The 20,847-nt window shown below is 41.0% G+C and overlaps 1 protein-coding gene across 10 annotated transcripts in view; it reads right to left on the bottom strand.

The window, feature by feature from the left end:
- TAFA5 (TAFA chemokine like family member 5) overlaps nucleotides 1–20,847 on the bottom strand; it is a 501,003-nt gene that overhangs the window by 329,874 nt on the left and 150,282 nt on the right. The window contains exon 1 of one of the 10 annotated variants that reach the window (XM_053253371.1): nucleotides 9,271–11,108. The exons of 7 other annotated variants lie outside the window; for them this stretch is intronic. In XM_053253371.1, the coding sequence (XP_053109346.1) occupies nucleotides 9,271–9,361 (91 nt within the window). In that variant the 5' untranslated portion in view covers nucleotides 9,362–11,108. Of the gene's footprint in view, nucleotides 1–9,270; nucleotides 11,109–20,847 lie in introns of those variants that run through there. 2 more of the 10 variants (XM_053253378.1, XM_053253377.1) reach the window with 2 other exon arrangements.

The raw sequence follows: 20,847 nt of genomic DNA, 5'->3' as shown, positions 1-20,847 counted from the left end.
ACTGGAATTCTACTTAAACTTTCCCATACTTCCATCCAACTCTGAGATTCTTTTTCTCCCCAATACCTTAAATAATGGTGAGGATGAGAAAATTTAACAAAAAATTATCTTTGGTTAAAATTTGTTCCCCTAAGCATTTGGCTGATAAATAGTATGTGGACTGAACAGGATGTTCACTTTAACACAACAACAAACAAATCAGGAGCTGATATACTGGCCAGGCTTAAAATCAATGAACAAGAAAACCAATTGGAAATGAAAGAGATTTGATTGAATTTGGGTGGTTCTCTCTGAACTTGGCCTTAGCTCTGCAGAAGCACACTAGTTCAGAAATCAGGTCCATATCAGGCAAATCTCTCTGTAGTTCCCAAGGAAATGATGATAATCTTACTAGGTGTACAGTCATTTATTTCAGATCTTACCACAATCCAGAGCAGAAAGTAGCAAAAGCAGTTTGAAGTTTATTCAACCAGCTGAAGGACCAACCAGACTTCTAGTGAAGATTCTGAGACGGACCCCCTTATGATCTACCGTAATACAATTATTTTTATACTCCCCTCTATGATCATAGTGGTTTACTCCATTCTCATTGGACCATTCACCTGTTCACAAGCACTTTACACTACCAGCCCCTAAGAATTTCCCAGCTATGTCAACCTGCACTATATCTGCAATTTTTGGTTTTTCTGTATCCATGTTGAAATCCACCCAAAGTTTAGCTATCAGCCTATGTTAGTTCATTACCTGTTTGCCTTACTTATTAATTTTCCCAGCACAGACAGCTGCAAATGCACAAATTACTGTAAGGTCACTTTTAAGGACAAGAGGCCTACATTTCTATCCAAACAAATGCAACCTTTGTCAAGTCAAAGCTCTCCTTATCAATAGCTATTGCTAGTATGCTTATAATAATTTATTATTTATTTATTTATTTATTTGTTCGATTTTTATACCGCCCTTCCGAGCAGGCTCAGGGCGGTTTACAATTAAAAGACAAAAATCATTAAAAACAATTAAAACAGAAATACAAATATAAACACCAATTTAAAAACATCTTTTAAAAAATTTAAATAACAGGTATTGGGAATTGACAGAGGAATAATAGAGATTCCACGATGAATCGCCAACATCCCATTACAGACATGTAGAAAATATGCATAAAAGATATAAACTATCTATCTAGACAGCAAATAAATAGACAATATATTATGTACACAAGGGCCTGTCCTGGCCATGTGAGGAAGAAGAATGAAGTGTTTTATAGCTACTTCTCTCACAAACACAAAGTAATCTTACACAGATTTAACTAAACGTTTATTCAGAAACAACTCCGTTTTCTCCTTCTTTCCTTCCCTTTTCCTTTCTAACTCCACTCACACACTCTCTACACTAAGGAAAACTTCTAAACAACAAAACCTAAAAGATACTGGATAGACTACAAGAAGCGTCTATGAGCACTCCTGTATGACAGAAGTCTACACAAGACATGTGTTTTCCATAATTTAATCACTCACTGGCATGCAAGGAACTCTTACCATGACTTAGGCATTCAGTAGTCTACACCACGGGTTCTCAACCATGGGTCCCCAGATGTGTTCAGACTTCAACTCCCATAATCCCCAGCCTTAATGGCCTTTGGTTGGGGATTATGGGAGTTGGAGTCCAATAACAGCTGGGGACCCAAAGTTGAAAATCCCTGGTCTATACCATCAGATCCCTGAAAAAAGCAGATTTAGATTCTGCACAGCTGTAACCAATGTTCTAGTTAGACTGCTGGGTCCAGCAAATGTCAAGCTGGAGTCTTTGTGTCAAGGGAGAATATTGCCTCAGTACAGGGGGACCTTGTTCATACTCGTGTTTAAAAGGTAGATAGGTAAGTCCACAGAGTAATCTGAAGTCAATGTAGTCCAATATTAGCATCACAGCTGCACTGATTTCTATGAACAATGCAGGATCCATCCACATCGCACCACAAACTACCTTGTTAAATAATGGCTCCTACAATTTTGTATCCCATCAAAAAGGATATTCCAGAAATTCCCCACCACTACACAGTAGCTACAATATTACATTCAAATTTGGGCAAATGGTGATTATGGATCTGAGTGGGATAGAGAATGTGAAATCCTCGCTAGGCTCTAAGAACGTGGAAAAAGAAGGTGTGGGTGGCGGGGGGGAGAGCTGGTCTTAGCAAGCATGAATTGGCTCCTTTTCTAAGCATGGTCTGCCTTGGTTTGCATTTGGATGGGAGACTACACGTGAGCACTGGAAGATATTCTCCATAGGGAATGGGGCCATAGCTCAGTGCAAGAGCATCTGCATGCTTGCCTGCAGAAAGTCCCAGGTTCATTCCCGGGCACCTCCAGGTAGAGCTGGGAGAGACTCCTACCTGTAACCTTGGCGAGCCACTGCCAGTCAGAGCTACATGGACCAATGGTCTGACTCTGTATAAGACATCTTCCTATGTTCCTAAGGGCGGGAAGTGCCTATCACACAGCGTTCTTTTTCCATATTATATTCAATTGTTCCACATGTTTCTTTATGTACTTCATAAGCTCAGAATAACTTCTGATGTAACACTGATGTAATATGAAAGTAAGGGTAAGATAAGTCAGGATTCAAGGTAAAAAGGGCAATTACAAGTTTACACTGTCCCTTTTAAAGGAAAATTATATGTTCAGTAAATTGAGAGTAGATCCTTTCACAAGAAATAGAGACTGGCTATAAACTAAAACGTGAAACACTTTTATCAGTATAAGTTTTATTAATAATACATATGATTTATAAAACATGATTCCTTGACAGATAAATGTTGCCAATTGCCCTATTTGGGGTGGGTTAATTTGTTTTAAGTTACAGAATGCAGTGTCACTCACCATGAAGAACCTTGAAAAATGAGTAACTAAAGCTAAGCCTTTCCAGAAAGTTATTCTGAACTTGTGAAGTACACAAAGAAACATGTGGAACAATTGAATTCTTCTAAATTAAATGCACTGCACTCCAGAGATACCACATATTTTGTCCATCTATAGAACACTCATTTATTTTTCATTATGGAAGTTTAGCAATGCAATCTATTAGTTAAAAATCATATGAGCAGCCTAAACCCAAGTAGTAGACACTTCATCCTTTTGCCCCGACAGATTTTAAAAGCCAACTACTGCTTGGTTGGCAACTGGCACATAGCCATGTTCCTCAAATCTTGTCCATTATTTATAAGCTTTATTATTTTCAAGATGCTCCAATGGAGGTACCTTCTTCCTCTGCCCAACTACAGGGTGAAAGCTACTGGGACCATCTTGCCCTAAACAGAAGAGAAACAAAGACAGGCACAGCCTAGTGAGCTGCCACCACCCAGCTGCTCATATTTCAGTGTGTTCCTCTCATTCTCTCCTATTGCAACTGGGCTACTGGGGAACCGAGCTACTGGGGAACCTCTTGCTCTGAGGGAAGAAGAGGAAATGCAGACGCAGCCTGAGGAGCTGCCCATCTAGCCCCCATTTTCCAGCTGAGTTGGCCTTTCTCTGTCCCAGCTACCACCACAAAGCTACCCAAGGACTATTTTGCTCAAAGGGGAGGAGAGACAGACACAGATGATCGGATAGATCATGTAAATATCTAGGTCTTTGAATCTTTTTGTTGCTTGATTCAGGTTGCTTTTCATTTAGGTTGCCTGAATCTTATTAGGTATCACTTAGGTTGCCTGAAAATCAGTGAGCAGGTTCTCGCACCCTGCACAAGGCTGCTCTGAGATGTGTGCTCCCAATTTCCATTTGTGATAACCCAAATTTTTTTGCCAGGGTTGGGCTGGCACCACACCAACCAACATTTAACCAGGATTGGTAATCTGTGATTTTATCTGCAGTTGCTGGTTCAGGTTAAAAGTTCAGTTGATGCAGTGCTATATCTTTCCAATTCCCAGATGGGTAACCACTCATGGGTTGTGACAACCTGCCCAGTATATAAATGCCAAAATAGGAATGAATGAATGATGAATAAATCTTCATGTGGGCATTAACTACATTATTGGAGATTTATGAGAGGACGGGATGCACACACTTGCACATACACATACACACACACACACACAATTATGTTCTTTAAGATAAATAAAAATAAATATATAAATTAAAAAAGATGCAATTTAAGAAGTTGATTGTTTGACCACCTTTATCTGTGTGCTAGTACCAAAATCAAGTGACTAGATATACTGCAATGAAAGCAGCCTGCATCAGCTTGAGCTGGTTGGAATTTTGTGCAGCCTGTCACACTAAGTGCTGCACAACACTCCAAAAGGCTCAAGGCACAACCAGGCTGGAAGCCACCTGGTTCCATTCCCTGTTCACTGACATGCAAGTGCCCTTGTACACTTCATACAGACAAGCAATACATAACAGCACCTATAGCTACTGCAGCACAGAACTGAGACTGAGTCCATACTCCAATAAAAGAGAAGTATCAGAGCCATTTCTGCAAAGTCTTCCCTTATTTCCAGTCCAATATGCCCTAGTAATCCAACCTGCTCTAGCAGCAAAATGCTGCATGAGAGAATAAAAGCTTAAGTAAATTACATAGGACTATAAAGGGGTTTATTCAACAGGGTAGTAAACAATCACGATTATCTCATGTGAAACTTCATGCTTTCTCTACTTTAGACTCATTCCATTTGTGGCCATCTGTGGTTTCAAATCCTTGTAGCTTTTTGACATTCTACGTAAAGACAGATATTTGATAGAGAAAACATACAGAATATTTGCCAAATGGTACCCATCCACAAACAATGGTCAAGTATCATTTAAACAAGTTCAAACATTTTAGCTGCTACCAAATCCCTCAATACAATGATGCAGAACTATAATCATCATTTGAACTACCTCAGCACTTTGCAGTGGTGCAATGTTGTTGCATGTTTGGACCGTACATTTTTCAGATTTTGAATGTACAATGGTAGGCCTGCTCTATAGCATGCCTACCATTATTTACATTGCAGTGCAGAAGTGTTAACATGCAAGACAGATGTGGGATCACTGGGCCAAAGGGGATCAAAGTACATGCAAAACAATTAAGACAAAAAAAATTAACTTGCCCAGAAGTACTTTGGAGGTTGAAAATGGAGCCTTAATGATATTGCTAAACAAAACCAAAACAAATTACCTACTTTTGCCAATACCAAATAGATCAAGAAGAAAATAGGGAATAATTATTGGCTTGCTATGGGGTTGGGTATGTTTCTTTTGGAAAATAAATCTTTTAATTGTACTGTTAAACTTTCATAAGATCTGTCACATCAGGAATTCAACACAGTATTCAAAATCCTCACTACTAAATAAGAACTTTTTTCCACATTGTTATAAAGGATATGGATGGATGAGAGACAAACTCAATATCCTAATTTAAAATTGCGATATATACATACAAAAATAAAGTTTTGTATAGACCAAAAGTACACAAAGCCACCAACCAGAGGGGAAAATGTGTGGGATGTATACTATGCATTCTAAGCGGCAGTGTGTTTTCCCCTCTAATTAAGGCTACTTTGAAGTTCTTACACAGACACATATTCAAAATGTATGTTCTACTCTTTCTTCATCATTGACATCATACGACTGAGTGGTTGTAATGATGACTATTGAAGCTGTGTTTAGCTAGGGCACAAAATATTACCACCCTACAATATGCATATAGCCGTGCTTTCTGTTTAAGTTTCTTTCAATGTCAAAAGGTGGTAAAACATTTTGAATTAGAAAGAGCTTATCAGTATCCCAGGTCTTTTATAGCAACTGCTAAATGTTTTAATATTTAAACACCTCTTCAAGCTGACAGAAACCAACCAGAATATGTTAAACTGCTTTGTATAAAGATCAGACAGGCATGGGACTGCAATTATATATCACAATAGCCTTTTCTTGGTTCATAGCTCTATTCATCTTTTTGAAACACTGAAAGACAGATTGGACATAGGGGAATGGATTAGCCACAGGACAACCTGTATTTCCACACAAAAGCCTAAGTGTGTAAAAATGGCACCCTGTGTCAGCCATTCTTCACTTCTTGGGGGAAAAAGAAAAGAAACATATTCAAGGAGATGGCCATTTAAACCGCTCTTTCCCACTCATCTTGGAACAAGTATTGCCTGTCTCCTCACCACTTGTGTTGTACAGTAGTGTACTACTACGATTAATGTGAACTGATCCTGTACTTCTGTCAAGAGTTGACTGCCACAGTAAGAAAATAGTATATATATGTGTATATATATAAAATCTGAACTGGAGTACTTTGAGTAAAGACCCAGAATGAGAAGCTTAACATATGCAGAAGTTACTCTGAGTAATATAGCTTCATATTTAATGAAGCAACTTTCTAGGTAGGTATCTACTGACTTCACTAGATATTTGCCATAATTAAGTCATTCTTACCTGCTGGGTTGCCCAGGATCATAGCAAATGCATATTATGCTTATGCCATTGAGTATAAAAAGTAGTCTTATGCCATAAATTATATGGCTGAGAACTTCACCATACACCACACCTGATTTGACAAACCAGTCTTCATAAATCGTTATTTTTTTTTTTAGCAAAGGAAGAGTACTGCAGCAGGTGAATGAACTGATAAGCACTTATTGCAGACAGTTTTGACAATCAAATCTAATCAAGTTAAACAAATTGTAAATTATTTGGTTTATATTATGGGACAATCTAACTGATCTATCCCAGATGAAAAATGATAAAATGAAGATGCCTGAATTTTATCAGAAACTAAAGTTGCACACCGAGGTCATCAAGAATGAAACCAATATGTCACAACATTGAAATGACAGGGTTTACTGGCAAACAGGGGAAACTAATATTCTAATGCTATCATAGCACCAGGCCCAAACCTTTTGTGACAATAAGGAACAGTCATCTGCCACATTAATGCTATTGATCTATGTTTAGTGTACCAGTAACTGGACTAATTGAATGGCTGGATATTTATTCCATTGTTTTCTAAGTTAGGATCTAACAGTTAGTATTTACACATTGGAAAAAAAGCAGTGTGCAAATGAATTTCCCACTATGCAAAAATGACGACACCATATATATGCTTTACATGAAGATACTTTAGAAAAAGATGCAAAAATCATGACACCAGGACAAAAATACAAGATTCAGCCAAGCAGACAATTATATTAAAAAACCCATGGGGAGAGATACACAACATGCAATTCTTTCCAAAATGATTTAACTGTACAATGTTACTGTAGAAGCTACAGTACAACAATGATTGTGAATTGTTGGGGGGGGGACACACACAGAGTTATTACAAGAAAGAAAATGGTCAAAATGTTAGCATTAACAAAGAACAGAATGAGCTGGAAGTTGCTAAGTTTAGGACAATTTTTACTCAAATAATCTACAAGAAGAAACTATATTGGATACAAAAATAATACATAAATATGTTATCTGTAGGGTAGGCATTCCTATCTTGTTCTCAAAACCGAACAGTCAAGATTTAATTTGATTTGATTAATTTAATTTGTCTTCTTGTAACACCATACTGCTTTTCCCTATAGAGATGTTTTAAGCCTGCCTCCTAGATTCATTGCAGAAGTGCAAACATAAGTAAGAACTATTAAGAAAATGAACACATCCTTTAAAACTATTTTTTAAAACTGCTATTAGCTGTTTTTTCCTCCTAGTAGTATCTCCCCTTAGAGAGAGTCCCCTAAATAATTAGGCAGGAAAAATGCTTCTTCTGCATTTTTATTATTAATAATCTTTAAATTAATGAGTTCCTGGGAGGCACTAAGGGAAGGCATTTCATGCAGCTGTATACAAAAGTGAAACAATTTATATATAACTAAATACCAAATATATCCATTTGATTGGCTATACCAATGAAAATGTTTTATTTTCTCAGTTAGCTAAATGTGTATTTTGCTTTTTAAAAAAAAGTACTTAAGGAATCAGCATTTGTAAAAACACCACCAGCAAAGATCTTACAGTGGACAAATGGGAAGAGACTCTTTGTCCAAGTCAAACTAAAAGTTTCTCCCTGTTTCCTAAACTAAGCATCTTAAGCTGTTTTAATAGGCAATACTCGGAGAAGTTAATCATGATTAAGCCCCACTGAAATGAATGGGACTTAAGTTAGTCATAATTAACTTGTCCCATTGATTTCAATGGTGCTTAGTCATGACTAACTACTCTGTATCTTATCCACTCCTCATAAAGATGGATGCTGAGACATCTTTATATTATATTATATAACAGAATCTTGGTTGTAAATAATGTCACTTGCTAAATGTTTTCTACTCTTGTTTTTTAACAGCAGTTTCTTGTTCCAGATCTGTATCTAAATATTTAATCTATAAATAATTTGCTTTGTTAATAATAAAAAGCATTGAATCATGAAAACAGGCTAAACCCTCATCATAAATAGCAGCTTATAAAGCAAATAACTAAATTAAATTATCTTTCCATAAGAGTTACATGCTAGTTCATAAATATCAAAACAAAAGGGTTATTTTTAAAAAATAAAATAAAATAAAAATATTCTTCTGTTCAGTTAGGGAACATTCATTTCCATTTCTTTCTCTCCTGCACAAAGAATGGTGTTTGTTTTTGCTTTTTTGAGGCCATATGAGGAACACCTCATGGAAAAATCCTAAAGTCAAGCAGAAGGCCTCTTCCAGTTTTAGGAGAGAAAGGATGAAGAAGGAGCCTTTTGCTCAAGCTTTGCTCTTCCATGCCCTTATCATAGAACTTTAGTGCCATCTATTGAAAAGGAACTGAATTAGAGAAGGGGGGAGGTGACTATTCAGTCAATTTTAAAAATTTAAGATTGTTTTCATTTGTTAGGCTTGTAGAGAATATTAGTAGTCTCTACAATGGCTAGTGTTTTCCCTTGTTCTAAACAACAGTGAAGATTATCATCTACCAAAAAAACCCTCAAACATCAGTTTTCAAGCTAATAAGTGTATGAATGTATGAAGGCTAAAAGGATTCCAACATTACCCATATAAACCACAGAATGTACTCTGCAGGAATATAAACATTCCTATTATTATTATTATTATTATTATTATTATTATTATTATTATTATTTTAATTTTTTGCAAATAAAGTAAAAATCCAATTGGGGAATAGCATATCAGTGTAGAGAAACAGAGATCTGTGAAACTAGAATATATTGAAAATAATAAATATAATAATTAGGAGGTACCAACTACAGACCTTCGCATTTGGAAAGGGGTGGAAACTGTGTATGGAGGCATGCAGATATAATTACCTTCTTTAAGAAACTGGGAGTGGATGACAAATATAAGAAAACAGCAGATAGCTGCTCCTGCTAATGCCCATAAAGCTTTCAAGAGCTGCATCTCGGGTTAAACTCAGCAAATACCCAGAAAGTCACACAATGAATTTCCAGAGCGATGCATCAATGTTTCCCAGGTTTGAGCCAGCCAGAAACCACACTTCCAAAATAGAGAAAAGGCTCGGAATCGGAGAAAGCTTTTTCTTGGGTGGGGATAGTGAAGGGAAGAAAGGGGGTTAACAGAAAGTCTCAAGCAGCAGCACCATGATCTTCAAAGGAGAGCAGCACAGAGGAAGCTGGGTTTCGGCTCCATGAATCAGCTTTCTGTTTCCTCAGGAGTTGAGCAGCATGGGGGCGGGGGGAGGAGAGGGGAGGAAAGGCAATCTGGGCAGAATTGCGCAATCGCTCCCACTGCTCCGATGAGGTTGTTTTTCTTCTGCTGCTGCTGCTGCTTTCCCCTTTTTTTCCTCCTCCTCCAGTGACTGCTTCAGTTCAGCAGTGAAGGGAATGCGGGAGACAAGCCGATCTTCCCAGCGCTGCCCCGGGGAAGCCAATACCCCATCAGCACAAGGCTTCGTTCCTTCTATTCATTCACTTGGGTTGGTTGGCACGACCCAGGCAGAGGAAGAGGGTGGGCTGCGGGGCTTTTTTTTTTAAGGGGAGGGGGCAGAGCGCTCCCCCCCCCGCAACTTCGACGATCGCTTTCCCCGCTAGTCTTCGACAGCCTTTTATTCCCCTCCCCAGTTCAGAGCAACTCAATTCCTCCTTTCATCCCAAGGCAACGCAGCTGCCAGCTGGCCATGGTGGGGCATCTTTGGGGTGCTGCTTTGCGAGCCTTGATGGAGAGAAAGTTCCGTCTTCCCTCTGCTTGCTGCCACCTTTCAGTCCCCCCGCCTTGCTGTAGTTGCTGCTGGCTATCTTCCTTCCCTCGCACCCCAGTGCGCTCCGCCTTTCCTCTGCTGCACCCGCAAAGCGTATTTTCGAAAAGAAGCAGGTGCCGCTGCTTCTGCTGCCGCCGCTGCCGCCGCCGCCGCCGCTCTCTGACTAGGAGGAAAATTTCAGCCCACAGGTTGATCCCTCCATCGCAGTCACCCCCCACCAATCTATGCATACAAGGAGGAGTAGGCTGATCATGCTATGGGGAAAGGACGATCAGGCAAGCTGAGCCGACTGGGAAGAGCGCGGAGAAGAGCAGCATCTGGAGCCTAGCCTTGGCAAAAGCGGTTGAGTTTAGCCAGCGAGTGATTTGCGAGGCTTTGCTCGATGTGCCATGGAAGGGCGGGAACTGCAGGCTTGGCTTTCCCCGAAGCTCGTTCCTTCTTTGCTGGGGTGTAGCTTGGGCTCTAACCTCCCTTCTGCGGGCGTGCCTGAGCTGCGTGGATGGCGGCACACCGGCGGAGGTAGCTTCCTGCCTCCCGCAGCTCGGACTCTTAAGTGCCTATTATGCCAGGGCGGCCAGGCTAAAGTAGCCTCTGGACGGAGGACGCGCTCCGGGGAGCCGATCTCCCTCTCTGGGGCTGCTGGTTTTCTTTCCTCGCAACGCAGAGGCAGGCAGGCATGAGGGCGGGCTAGCAGGCTAGCATGCAGCGTCGAGGGACCCCTTCCGCCCGTGGTAGACACTGCCGACAGTAGCGCCTCAGACAGCGCGCTCCACCTTAGCCTCTTATTTAAAGACCGCTAGCGCCATTGAGCAACTTTCCCAGAATCTTGGTCGCCAGCAGACTGGGCTTCGTCGGTGGCAATGAGCATGCCCAAGAGGCGAGCCTGCGCGCTGGGCGCAAGCAAAACCCCCTTGGCGGCGGAGCGTGTGCTCAGAGACTCCGACAGTCAGCTCCCTGGGTAAATCAGCAAAGGAAGGCAGTGCTGCTGAGCAAGAACTTGGCCGCTGAAGCAAGGCTTGGAGGGGAGGAAGTGGACTGGGCACAGAGAGAGAGAGAGAGAGAGACCAAAGTAACAGGAGGAGGATGGAACAGGGGGTCCAAGCAGAGCAGAGGTGATGACAGCGGGGCGGCAGGTTTTTAAATGCAGGAGCCAGATTTTTCATTCGTACTTTAAATATGGTATTGCTGGAGATGAGATTTGTTCAGAGGAGTGCCTGCCAGACTGAAAGGTTCTGCTCAACCACAGTGCAAAATGCTAGCAGAATCAGAAGAATGCCACCAGGTCGTAACAATTCACTGGGAAGTAAGCGGCATGGAGTAAGGGATATGGTACACAGTAGCATCAGAGGGAATAACAATAGGTTATATTATATTAGAACAATAAATTATAACGTAAGTTCAGGATGTATGGTGAAAAGTGCTATATAGGTGAAAATGTAGGTGTATGCTGATGGGGAAGAATCTGAAATACTATGTAGGAAACACATGGACCCAAAGGAATGCCAGTTAAGCAAATATAATAAACAAACAAAATGAGATGTCTGACACACACACAACATATTTCTGTTTCTTTGTTTTTCCCCTACAGCCTAAACTTTAATTACATTTCATTTCTACCAATAGTGTCATTGTGCCATCTGTAGCTTACCGGTCATTTCCCTCTCAGGACATACCACCTGCTTTTCATAACTACCTATTGACATCCCAGCAGCTTCCAGGAGCATTCCTATTGGCACTGCATCTCCTTATCATAATTTCTTACACTGCAAGCTATCTACCTGGAAGTAAGTGTCACTGAAATCAATAGTGCATGCTTCATTGAAATTAATGGGACTTACCTAACCATCTTTTATCAATTCGATTTGCCTGAACAAATATTGTGAAAATTATTGGATTCTGTTTTTAAAATGCATGCACACAATACTGGATGCCAAAAGGTGCTAATGAATTTATCCCTTTATTTCAACATAAAATTGACTTTATCCACAACTACTTTTATCCATTACTATTCTCATTACAAAAGTTTTACAATGTTGCATTGAGGTACAATACCAAGACAGCATTCATTTTGTGCAAAACTCTGGAGCAATAGTTAAGAAAACCCATTTCTTGATTTATTCTTCAATCACACAGCCTCCTTATCTGATCACCAGGGACAGGTCTTCAAGGTAATACATGTGCAGTGCAAATTCTGTGCATTTTACTTGAAAGCAGGGGAAGCCACGACATTTTGCTGCATGAGGCAAAGGACAATTTCACATACACACACCTCAATTGCAGCTCAGCATAATCAGGCCATGCTGCTGAGGCAGCAGCAGCAACATATGGCCACCAAGGCAGGCAATGTGGCAGGGACATTCCTAACACTTTCGTGGGAAAGAGGGAAATGAACAACAAGCCCCATGCGGGTGAGGAAGGGTAGTGGCAGTGGGTGGCGGGGAGGCCCTGGAGTGGCACCTATAATGGTGGGAGGGCAATGATTGCTGCCCTTGTGCTCCTCTTCACACTGCACATGAAGCAACTGCAGTGCAATTTTTGCTTTGCTTCTCTTCCCAGAAAGCAGTGTTGCCTTTATAAGGATGGAGCAAGAGCTTCATCCTTGCATGGCCCCTTTTTTCTGCCAGGAAGAAACCCTTTTTTTCTGCCAGCAATATATCTCCGAGGGCTGGCAGAGTAAATGGGTATATCAGCCAGTGTGCATAGGATTACAGCCTAATGAAATCCAATGGACACTTTTTTTTAAAAAGTCAGCCCCATAGAACAGATTGGGGCTGCTTACAATATTTACTATATAGAGAGAGTTAACCTTGGAAAGTAATTGCCTAATGCTTTGAGGGCCAGGCCTCTGTAACAGGATTTTCACCACTCTCACCCAACTACACGTATCAGGCTTCTTTGATGGCAAAACATGGCAGTTACAGGCGTATAAAATTGATACAAGCTTGTAGTGCACAACCACCTCTACTCCTTCTTCATTTGTGTGGAACCTCCCATCCCTCGCTACCACACATGCAATTCCAAGCAGACTTGTAGTTAATGGAAGGGTGTGTGTTTGAACTCTGGTTACTTTTTCATCTCAACAAGTCACCCAAGGATAAGCTTGTTACATCAAGCTAGTTTCATACCCTATTTCTGAAAGTAAGGAAAATATTTTAGGATCTTAGGTAATAAAGGGAAAAAAATATTTTAAGAATCATGAAATAATGCAATATTGCTATATATAGGATACCAATATAGGATCATTGATTGGCCCATAACAAATCGCACTGAATAAATCTAGATGTATTTTCCCCCAGGAAGCTGTGGAAATATTTATGAATAGAAATGGTAGGAAATCTTGAAATATAACAAAAATCAGATTATGCAAAAAGCTTATGCAAACTCATTCCAAGTACAGTGCCACGAGAAACTGGAATATAAGCTACACCTATGTTACTTCACTATGAGGTCATTCACACAATCAAAAACTGCATTCTACCCAGGTTTGGGAGCTGGGTGTGCTCCCAATTTTCAGCTGTGTGGAAGCACAGTAAGAGGAAAACCTGAGTAGAAGTGATTGTGTAGAAGTAAGGTGAAGTTACCCAGGTAAACTTGCTCCCACACAATCACTTCTACCCAGGTTTTCTTCTTACTTTGCTTCCACACAACTGAAAATTGGGAGCACACTCAAGCTCCCAAACCTGGGTAGAAAACAATTTTTGATTGTGTGAATGAGCTCATAATGATCAGTGTTTTACCCGGGTATGGGAGCTGTGTGTGCTCCAAATTTTCCCACTCAAGGAGCCAATCACAGATTCCCCCCTCCCCACCTTTTCCCCCTACCCTAGTACTTACACTCATCTAGGTTGTATGATAACATCAGATTTGGAATTGCTCCGTTCAGTTGGAAAGTTTGTGAAGAGAGAGAAAGCAGGGGTGGGATGGAAGGGAATGACTACACAGAGGCAGGAAGGGAACAAACAGTGGCTGCTCCATGTCCTCTCCTCTTGTCTTTAGTGCTAAAAACAGAGGTGAAGGGCATCTGTCAGGACTGATGAAATCATCCCCCGCCCTCCAGAGGAGGAGAGATGGCTTGAAAATAAAGAGTAACCATTACACTTGAATGGTAACTCATGTCTCTGAGGTAGTTAGGGAAACTGGCTCAATCACTAGGCCTTAGCTCCTTAGTTCTTACAACTTCTGTCTGGCAGTGGCCATCATTCCCACCCAGAGAAGGATGACAGCAATCTTCCAATCAACACCAACCAGATAAGCAGAAACTTAGAATAGCTATATTCATTCATTCATTCATTCATTCAATTTCTATACCGCCCTTCCAAAAATGTCTCAGGGCAGTTTACATGGAGAAATAACAAATAAATAAGATGACTCCCTGTCCCCAAGGGGCTCACAATCTAAAAAGAAACATAAGATAGACACCAGCAACAGTCACTGGAGGTACTGTGCTGGGGCTGGATAGGGCCAGTTGCTCTCCCCCTGCTAAATAAAGAGAAAGGTGTTAAAAGTGCCTCTTTGCCAAATTAGCAGGGGTTTAGCAGTATATTGACTGTGATTCTATTTCCTTCACTTTGTCTCTATACCTTTATCTATGCTAGAAATGTCTCTAGCTTGCATTAGTTACTAGTTAGTTTCTAGATAGAAACTAGATGCTCTGCTTAAGGTCCAGTATCTTGTAGTCAGTTACTTCCTACTGCCCCCATGAGGTTGCTAACTACCATCTTAATCTTGTGTTTTTCTGTTCTTTAATAAACCTAACCCTTATTTTCAAAGAAACTTGTATTGACTTAAGCCCATGGAGAACACATGACTTTAAATGAAGCTCCTCTGCTATTCTTCAATACCTATGGACAAGAGGAGGCCATTATCTACCTGCAGCACTTGAACTGTTCAGCGTTCAAGCCACCAAGTCAACTCCTCTATGGTGCTCAGTTGGGCCCCTTTCCCAACATTGTGACTCTGGAATGGATACAATCTAAATTCCTGAGGGCAGCGCTCTGTGTTCCGAGATGTTTCTCCAATGCCACTCTGCGACTGCAGTCAGGCCTGATCAAGATTGAGGCCAGGGTGTGGGCAACCATTCTTTGTTATTGGCCCAGATTATCCTCTCGCCCAATTGGCCTTGCCCCCTTAACCCTACACAACGATTACCATTCTAGGATACAGACAATTGAGGCCAAAATGGCTACGTTGGGCCTCTCCCCCCTGACCTTGCTCAGCATAGGCTATGATCAGGCAAAAGCAACCATCAAGCAGCGCATTACAGACATTGAGCACCAAATTGATCTCAGCAGTGTCCCAAAATTTTATTTTAGTGATGGGCTTAGATATTCTGCTTCTCCTGCAGCATATCTCAATCAATTGGAGGTCCCAAACCACAGAAGGGCATTCACCTTGGCTCGCTGCATGGCCTCCACTCAGCAGTGCTAGAAGGTCGCTATAGAAGGATCTCATTTGTAGACCGTCTATGCCCCTGTGGCTCAGGGCAGATAGAAACTACTGAGCATGTCCTCCTATACTGCTTGTTCTATAGAGACATTTGTGCCTCTCTCATTCTTCCACTGTTAAGCAAGTTCCCGGGACGTCCGAGACAGTTCTACAGTTCCCTCGTCTTCTCTGACCTTAAGCCTACCATAACTTATAGCATTGCCAGATACTGTGCAGCTGCGATCGGCATCCGCCGATGGATAACGGACTCTGACCCTTTTTAGTCCTGATTTGATTCTGTAATTGCCCACGCCTCCCCTTTTACTCCTTTTATTGGTCTTAACATTCAATATAATTTTTACTCTAACTTTTATAGCTCTATTATATTATGTTTTTAAATCTACCATTTTATGTCCCCTTTTAATCTCTTTTATGCATTTTTATGACTTCTAAACATAGTAATAGTATTATTATTTTATGCATTTACATTTTTAGTATTTTAGTACTTTTAGCTCTTTTAGCATTCCCATTTTTAACACCCTCATATATTCTAAGTATATTAGTTACGTTAATGTTAATATGCATTATCACATATGTAAATACCTTCCATTTCCACTTTTATTCACTCATATTCTCTAACATGTATTTTTATACTGGTCTATGACTGTAATAAAGGATGATGATGATGATGATGATGATGATGATGATGATGATTGGTATTGACTTTGTTACTCCCCTTTTGAGTACTTAACTCTGACCCTGCTTTTACCTACAACCAGCTTTCCAGTTATCTTACAACAACATTACTGTATGCCTGTTTGGAGCTAATTACCCCACCTAGGCCAAAGAGCCATAGCCATAGAGCATGGCAACAACTGAGAAAACATCTGAGAAAACATGGTAACAGATTTCAGCATGTATATTTTGGGCTATTGTCACATTGTGCTCAATTTGGACTTCCATGTAGTTAACTATGTATTGCTTTTACTTATGTTGATACATAGAGTCAAAGAAAGGCAGCTTGAGTGTCCTAAACAGACTAAATTAAAGATATGTACAGATTATGCCTACCCTTTGTTATTAGTGCAGTTTAAAGAGCCATGATTTCTTCATAATAGTGTCATTCATATAAACCTATTGTGTGACCTATGCTATTAACAAGAACAATGCATTTTCAGAGTAAATATTTCCCAGTATAACTTTCTTGTTCATCTAGATAGCTGTCTAACATACTGACATCTCTTTTAAATAGAGCAGAGTTTAGTAATAATTGGAAGAGTGTGCTAACATTAGTCATTAATCACCTCACCCCCCAAAAATATCTCTGGTGACTGAAGACTGGAGCTCATAGAGAAAGCAATGTATAAATAGCACTGAAGGAGTGAGATGTAGCAGCAGTCCTATGCTCACTGTAACAATAATGTCTGCTGGTAGAAAGATCACGACAGGCAAGCAGATGATAATGTCCAAATGAAGAGCAATATGAAATATAAATAAAAATAAATCCTCACTCTCAGTAAATAAAACAACTAATATCATGTTGTTACACAAAGGTAAATTTATTTCCCAATATAAGAAAAGCTTTACTGGATCAAGCCAAGGCCCCACAGCAGGAGATAAATGCATGCACCCTATGAATATCTCTTGCAGCTCTGCAACAGGCATTCAGAGACATACTGCCTCTGAAACTGGAAGTGTCATATAGTTCAAGACTAGTAGTCATTGGTAAACTTGTTCTTCAGGAATATGTCTAATCCCATTTAAAGTAAAGTATGCTGTTGAGTCGGTGTCACCTCCTGGCGACCACAGAGCCCTGTGGTTGTCTTTGGTAGTATACAGGAGGGGTTTACCATTGCCATCTCCTGCACAGTGTGAGACGATGCCTTTCAGCACCTTCCTATATCGCTGCTGCCCGATATAGGTGTTTCCCATAGTCTGGGAAACATGCCAGCGGGGAATTTGAACCGGCAACCTCGGGCTTGCTAGTCAAGTCATTTTCCACTGCACCATTAGGTGGCCTAATCCCGTCTAAACTACTGGTCAGAGCCACATCTTGTGGCATAAATTAGATCAAATTTTATAAATTAATTGTACATTGCATGAAGAACTTCCATTTGTCCATTCTACATCTCCTGCCAATCAGTTTCATTAGATAACCTGTAGTTTTAGTGTTGTTAAAGCAGGAGGAAATCTTCTCTATCCACTTTCTCCACACTATGCATCCAGTCCAGTCCCTCCTTGGTTGTCTTTTCTCTAAACCAAAAAGCCCCAAATGCTGTAGACTTCCCCTCATAAAGAAGGTGTTCTAGCCCCTTGATGCTTTCTTCTGTATCTTTCCCACCTCTACAATATCCTTTTTGAGATGCAGTGACTAGAACTGTACATAATATTCCAAATCGCCACACCATTGATTTTTATAAGGACATTATAATATTAACATGTTTATTTTCAGTTCTTTTCTTAATGATCCCAAGATGAACCTTGCCTTTTTCAAAGCTGCCACACACTAGGCCAATTCAAACTATCAACATCAGGATACAAGGTACCTTGTACCTTGGTTTGCATGGTTTTGTGAACTCATGAAAATCCCTTCAAAGCATGGTAGCCCAGCATTTATACCTGACTCTTAACCAAAGTAGAAGCAGAGGCGTATCTAGGGAAAATAGTGCCTAGGGCAAGCACTGAAATTGCGCCCCCTGTCCAAACATCTGACACCCATCTTTCAGATAACTTTACCATAATATCAGCTCAAAAATACAAGTCAAGCTCATTAATCTTTTAATATTTAAAAAACTATTTAGCAGTGGACGTAGCCAGACCAAAAAATGCTGGAAAACTACAAATTTCAGTATGCTTGGGCTCATGAAATACCCAAATACTATGTGGAGGTGTACTTGGAAAACTAAACAGAAGTGCCTGTCTAATTCTCTACTATGTGTTGTAGCATCACTATTACAGTATATAAGTTTTAAAAATAAATGGAGAATTTGACTTTCCCTAGATACTCTGAAAATAATTAAAGGATAATGCAGAGTAAACTGTGTCACTGCTTGGAATATATTCTAGTCTTTCAAAAACACAGTTAAAATGAGAGAAAGAGAGCAAGAAACTCCCAGTGGGCCTTAATACTAAGGATTTCACACTGATTCAAAGACAAACTCACCATTAATAGCCATATTATTAAGACATCACATTTAACTCACTTATCACAAGAAGCAAAGTAAGAGCAAATGAATACAATCCTAGCTGATTAGCCTCAGCTCAGTATTCACAAGCCTTGATTCTCTGTACATAGTGCCAATCTGAAAATGTGTACAGTGACATATTATATTATTAATTTTTTAAAAACAAACTGTAGCCCTTTGGGGGGCTTCCTAAAGGCTGTGGGGCTCTGCAAAGGTTCCACCTCCCCCTGCTGGCCTCTAGGACCTCACAGGGACCATTTGAACATGTGCGGTGGCCATTTTTTAAAATACATTTTTTTAAAAAATGGCCACCGAAAACAAAATGGCCACAACACATGCTCAAATGGCCTCTGCGAGGCCTGGCATGGCCTAGGGCCTCACAGAGGCCATTTGAGCATGCACGGTGGCCATGTTGTTTTAGGTGGCCATTTAAAAAAATTCTTTAATTTTAGAAAATGGCGCCCCCTTCAAGTGGTGTCCGGGGCATGTGCCCTGCCTGCCCCACCCTAGATATGCCCCTAAGTAGAAGCGGGGTGGTGGGGAGAGGGATTTCCTACCTTGCTTTTCTGGTCATGTGGATCAATTTACCTTTTTTAAAGCAGCTATTGGGAATAAGCAGGCCTGGAAACAAAAGAGATCAGAGCTGCCATCTGTGAATGTGCCACTCTGCAAAGTACACTCTTGCAGCAGCTTCAGGGGGCTGAGCCCATCTCCTGCCCTTTCATGGCCAGAGGACAGCTGCTGATGTAATGAGGCTTTCCAGTCTACTGGCAGTGTAAAGCATTATGGGAAGGCCTGCAAGTCCTTTGGCGGACTCTCTATGCTTCCAGCTCTCTATTTTAGAAATGGATGCCTTGTCTGGCTTACTTGTGTGTTTCCTGGGTTTGCTGATCAAACAGAGGTTCTGATCATCTATTGCTACTAGGGTAGGAGCACTCTACCCCTCACCCCAACCCCATATAGCCCTAGTGGGTGGCATTTTCACTGAACTATTAAATATAACCTTCTTTCTTGGTTACTCACCATATTCACATATCCCATCTGTATATATAGGAAGTGTAATATTTACTAGGCACACAGATACCAATTTTACTGATTGAAAATTGTATCTGAATTAGGAATTGAATCATAATAGCCAACCCCTGCAATTTGCTGGAATTCTGGCATTATTGCTGGGGCAGACAGGAAGTGAGAACCTCTGCAGCTTTTCTGGGAGCGCTGCCTAATTTTCCTTTAATTATTCATTTGGAAATTAGAGGAGGCAGGGAGCTGATAGAGAGCAGTGGCACCTTTATTTTTTAAGGAAAAGAAGCTCTTCAGTTGAAGCAGGAGAACAGCAGCAGATGCACCACCTGTTTCCCTGATATCACCATTTCCCTTCTCAGAATGTGCCAGGGAAGAACACAGCATGTGATGTACGTATCCTTCCCTGGTACATTCCAGCAAGGAAACTGGTACCAGCAGGGAGACAGGCAATGTGTCTGCCACTGCTGCTGCCACTACTCCAAAGAGCTTTTTTCCTTTTTTAAAAAGATGATTGTTCTTTCCACCACTGCTCTTGGTGAGCTCCTCTGCCCTCTCAAATGGCCACAGAAATTTCAAAGGGGTTCCATTCCTGATGAAATTCTCCACCTTTTTCTAGGAATGTGCACAAACCGGTTTGGAGGTCCGTAGAATGGCCTCCAAACCGGTTCAAAAGTCCAGCAGTTTGGGCAGTTTGAAGGTGTGGGGGACAGCTTTAAGGACTGGGGAGGCTGCTCTTCCCCCCACCCCATGCCACATTCCCCCCGCTGGTGCTGTGTTAAAAAACAGTCCCACGGGGCAGCAGTGTACCTCCTTGCTGCCTCAGTGCATGTCAGACCGGAAGTACCCCTAGAAGCACCCAGTGTACATGAGTGCAGGAGGTATGCTGCCACCCCACGGGACCATTTTTTTAGCACAGTGCCAACACAGGAAATGCAGTGGGGTGGGGGTGGGGGGTTAGAGCACCCTACCTTGTCCTTAAAACTGCCCCCCATCTTCTAACCAGCAGTCACTGATTCCATGCACATCCCTACCTT

The sequence above is a fragment of the Hemicordylus capensis genome, chromosome 5 (assembly GCF_027244095.1).
Source record: "Hemicordylus capensis ecotype Gifberg chromosome 5, rHemCap1.1.pri, whole genome shotgun sequence".
Classification (NCBI taxonomy): domain Eukaryota; kingdom Metazoa; phylum Chordata; class Lepidosauria; order Squamata; family Cordylidae; genus Hemicordylus; species Hemicordylus capensis.
Note: the sequence above shows the minus strand (reverse complement) of the source record. Positions and strands in the feature narration are given on the sequence as shown.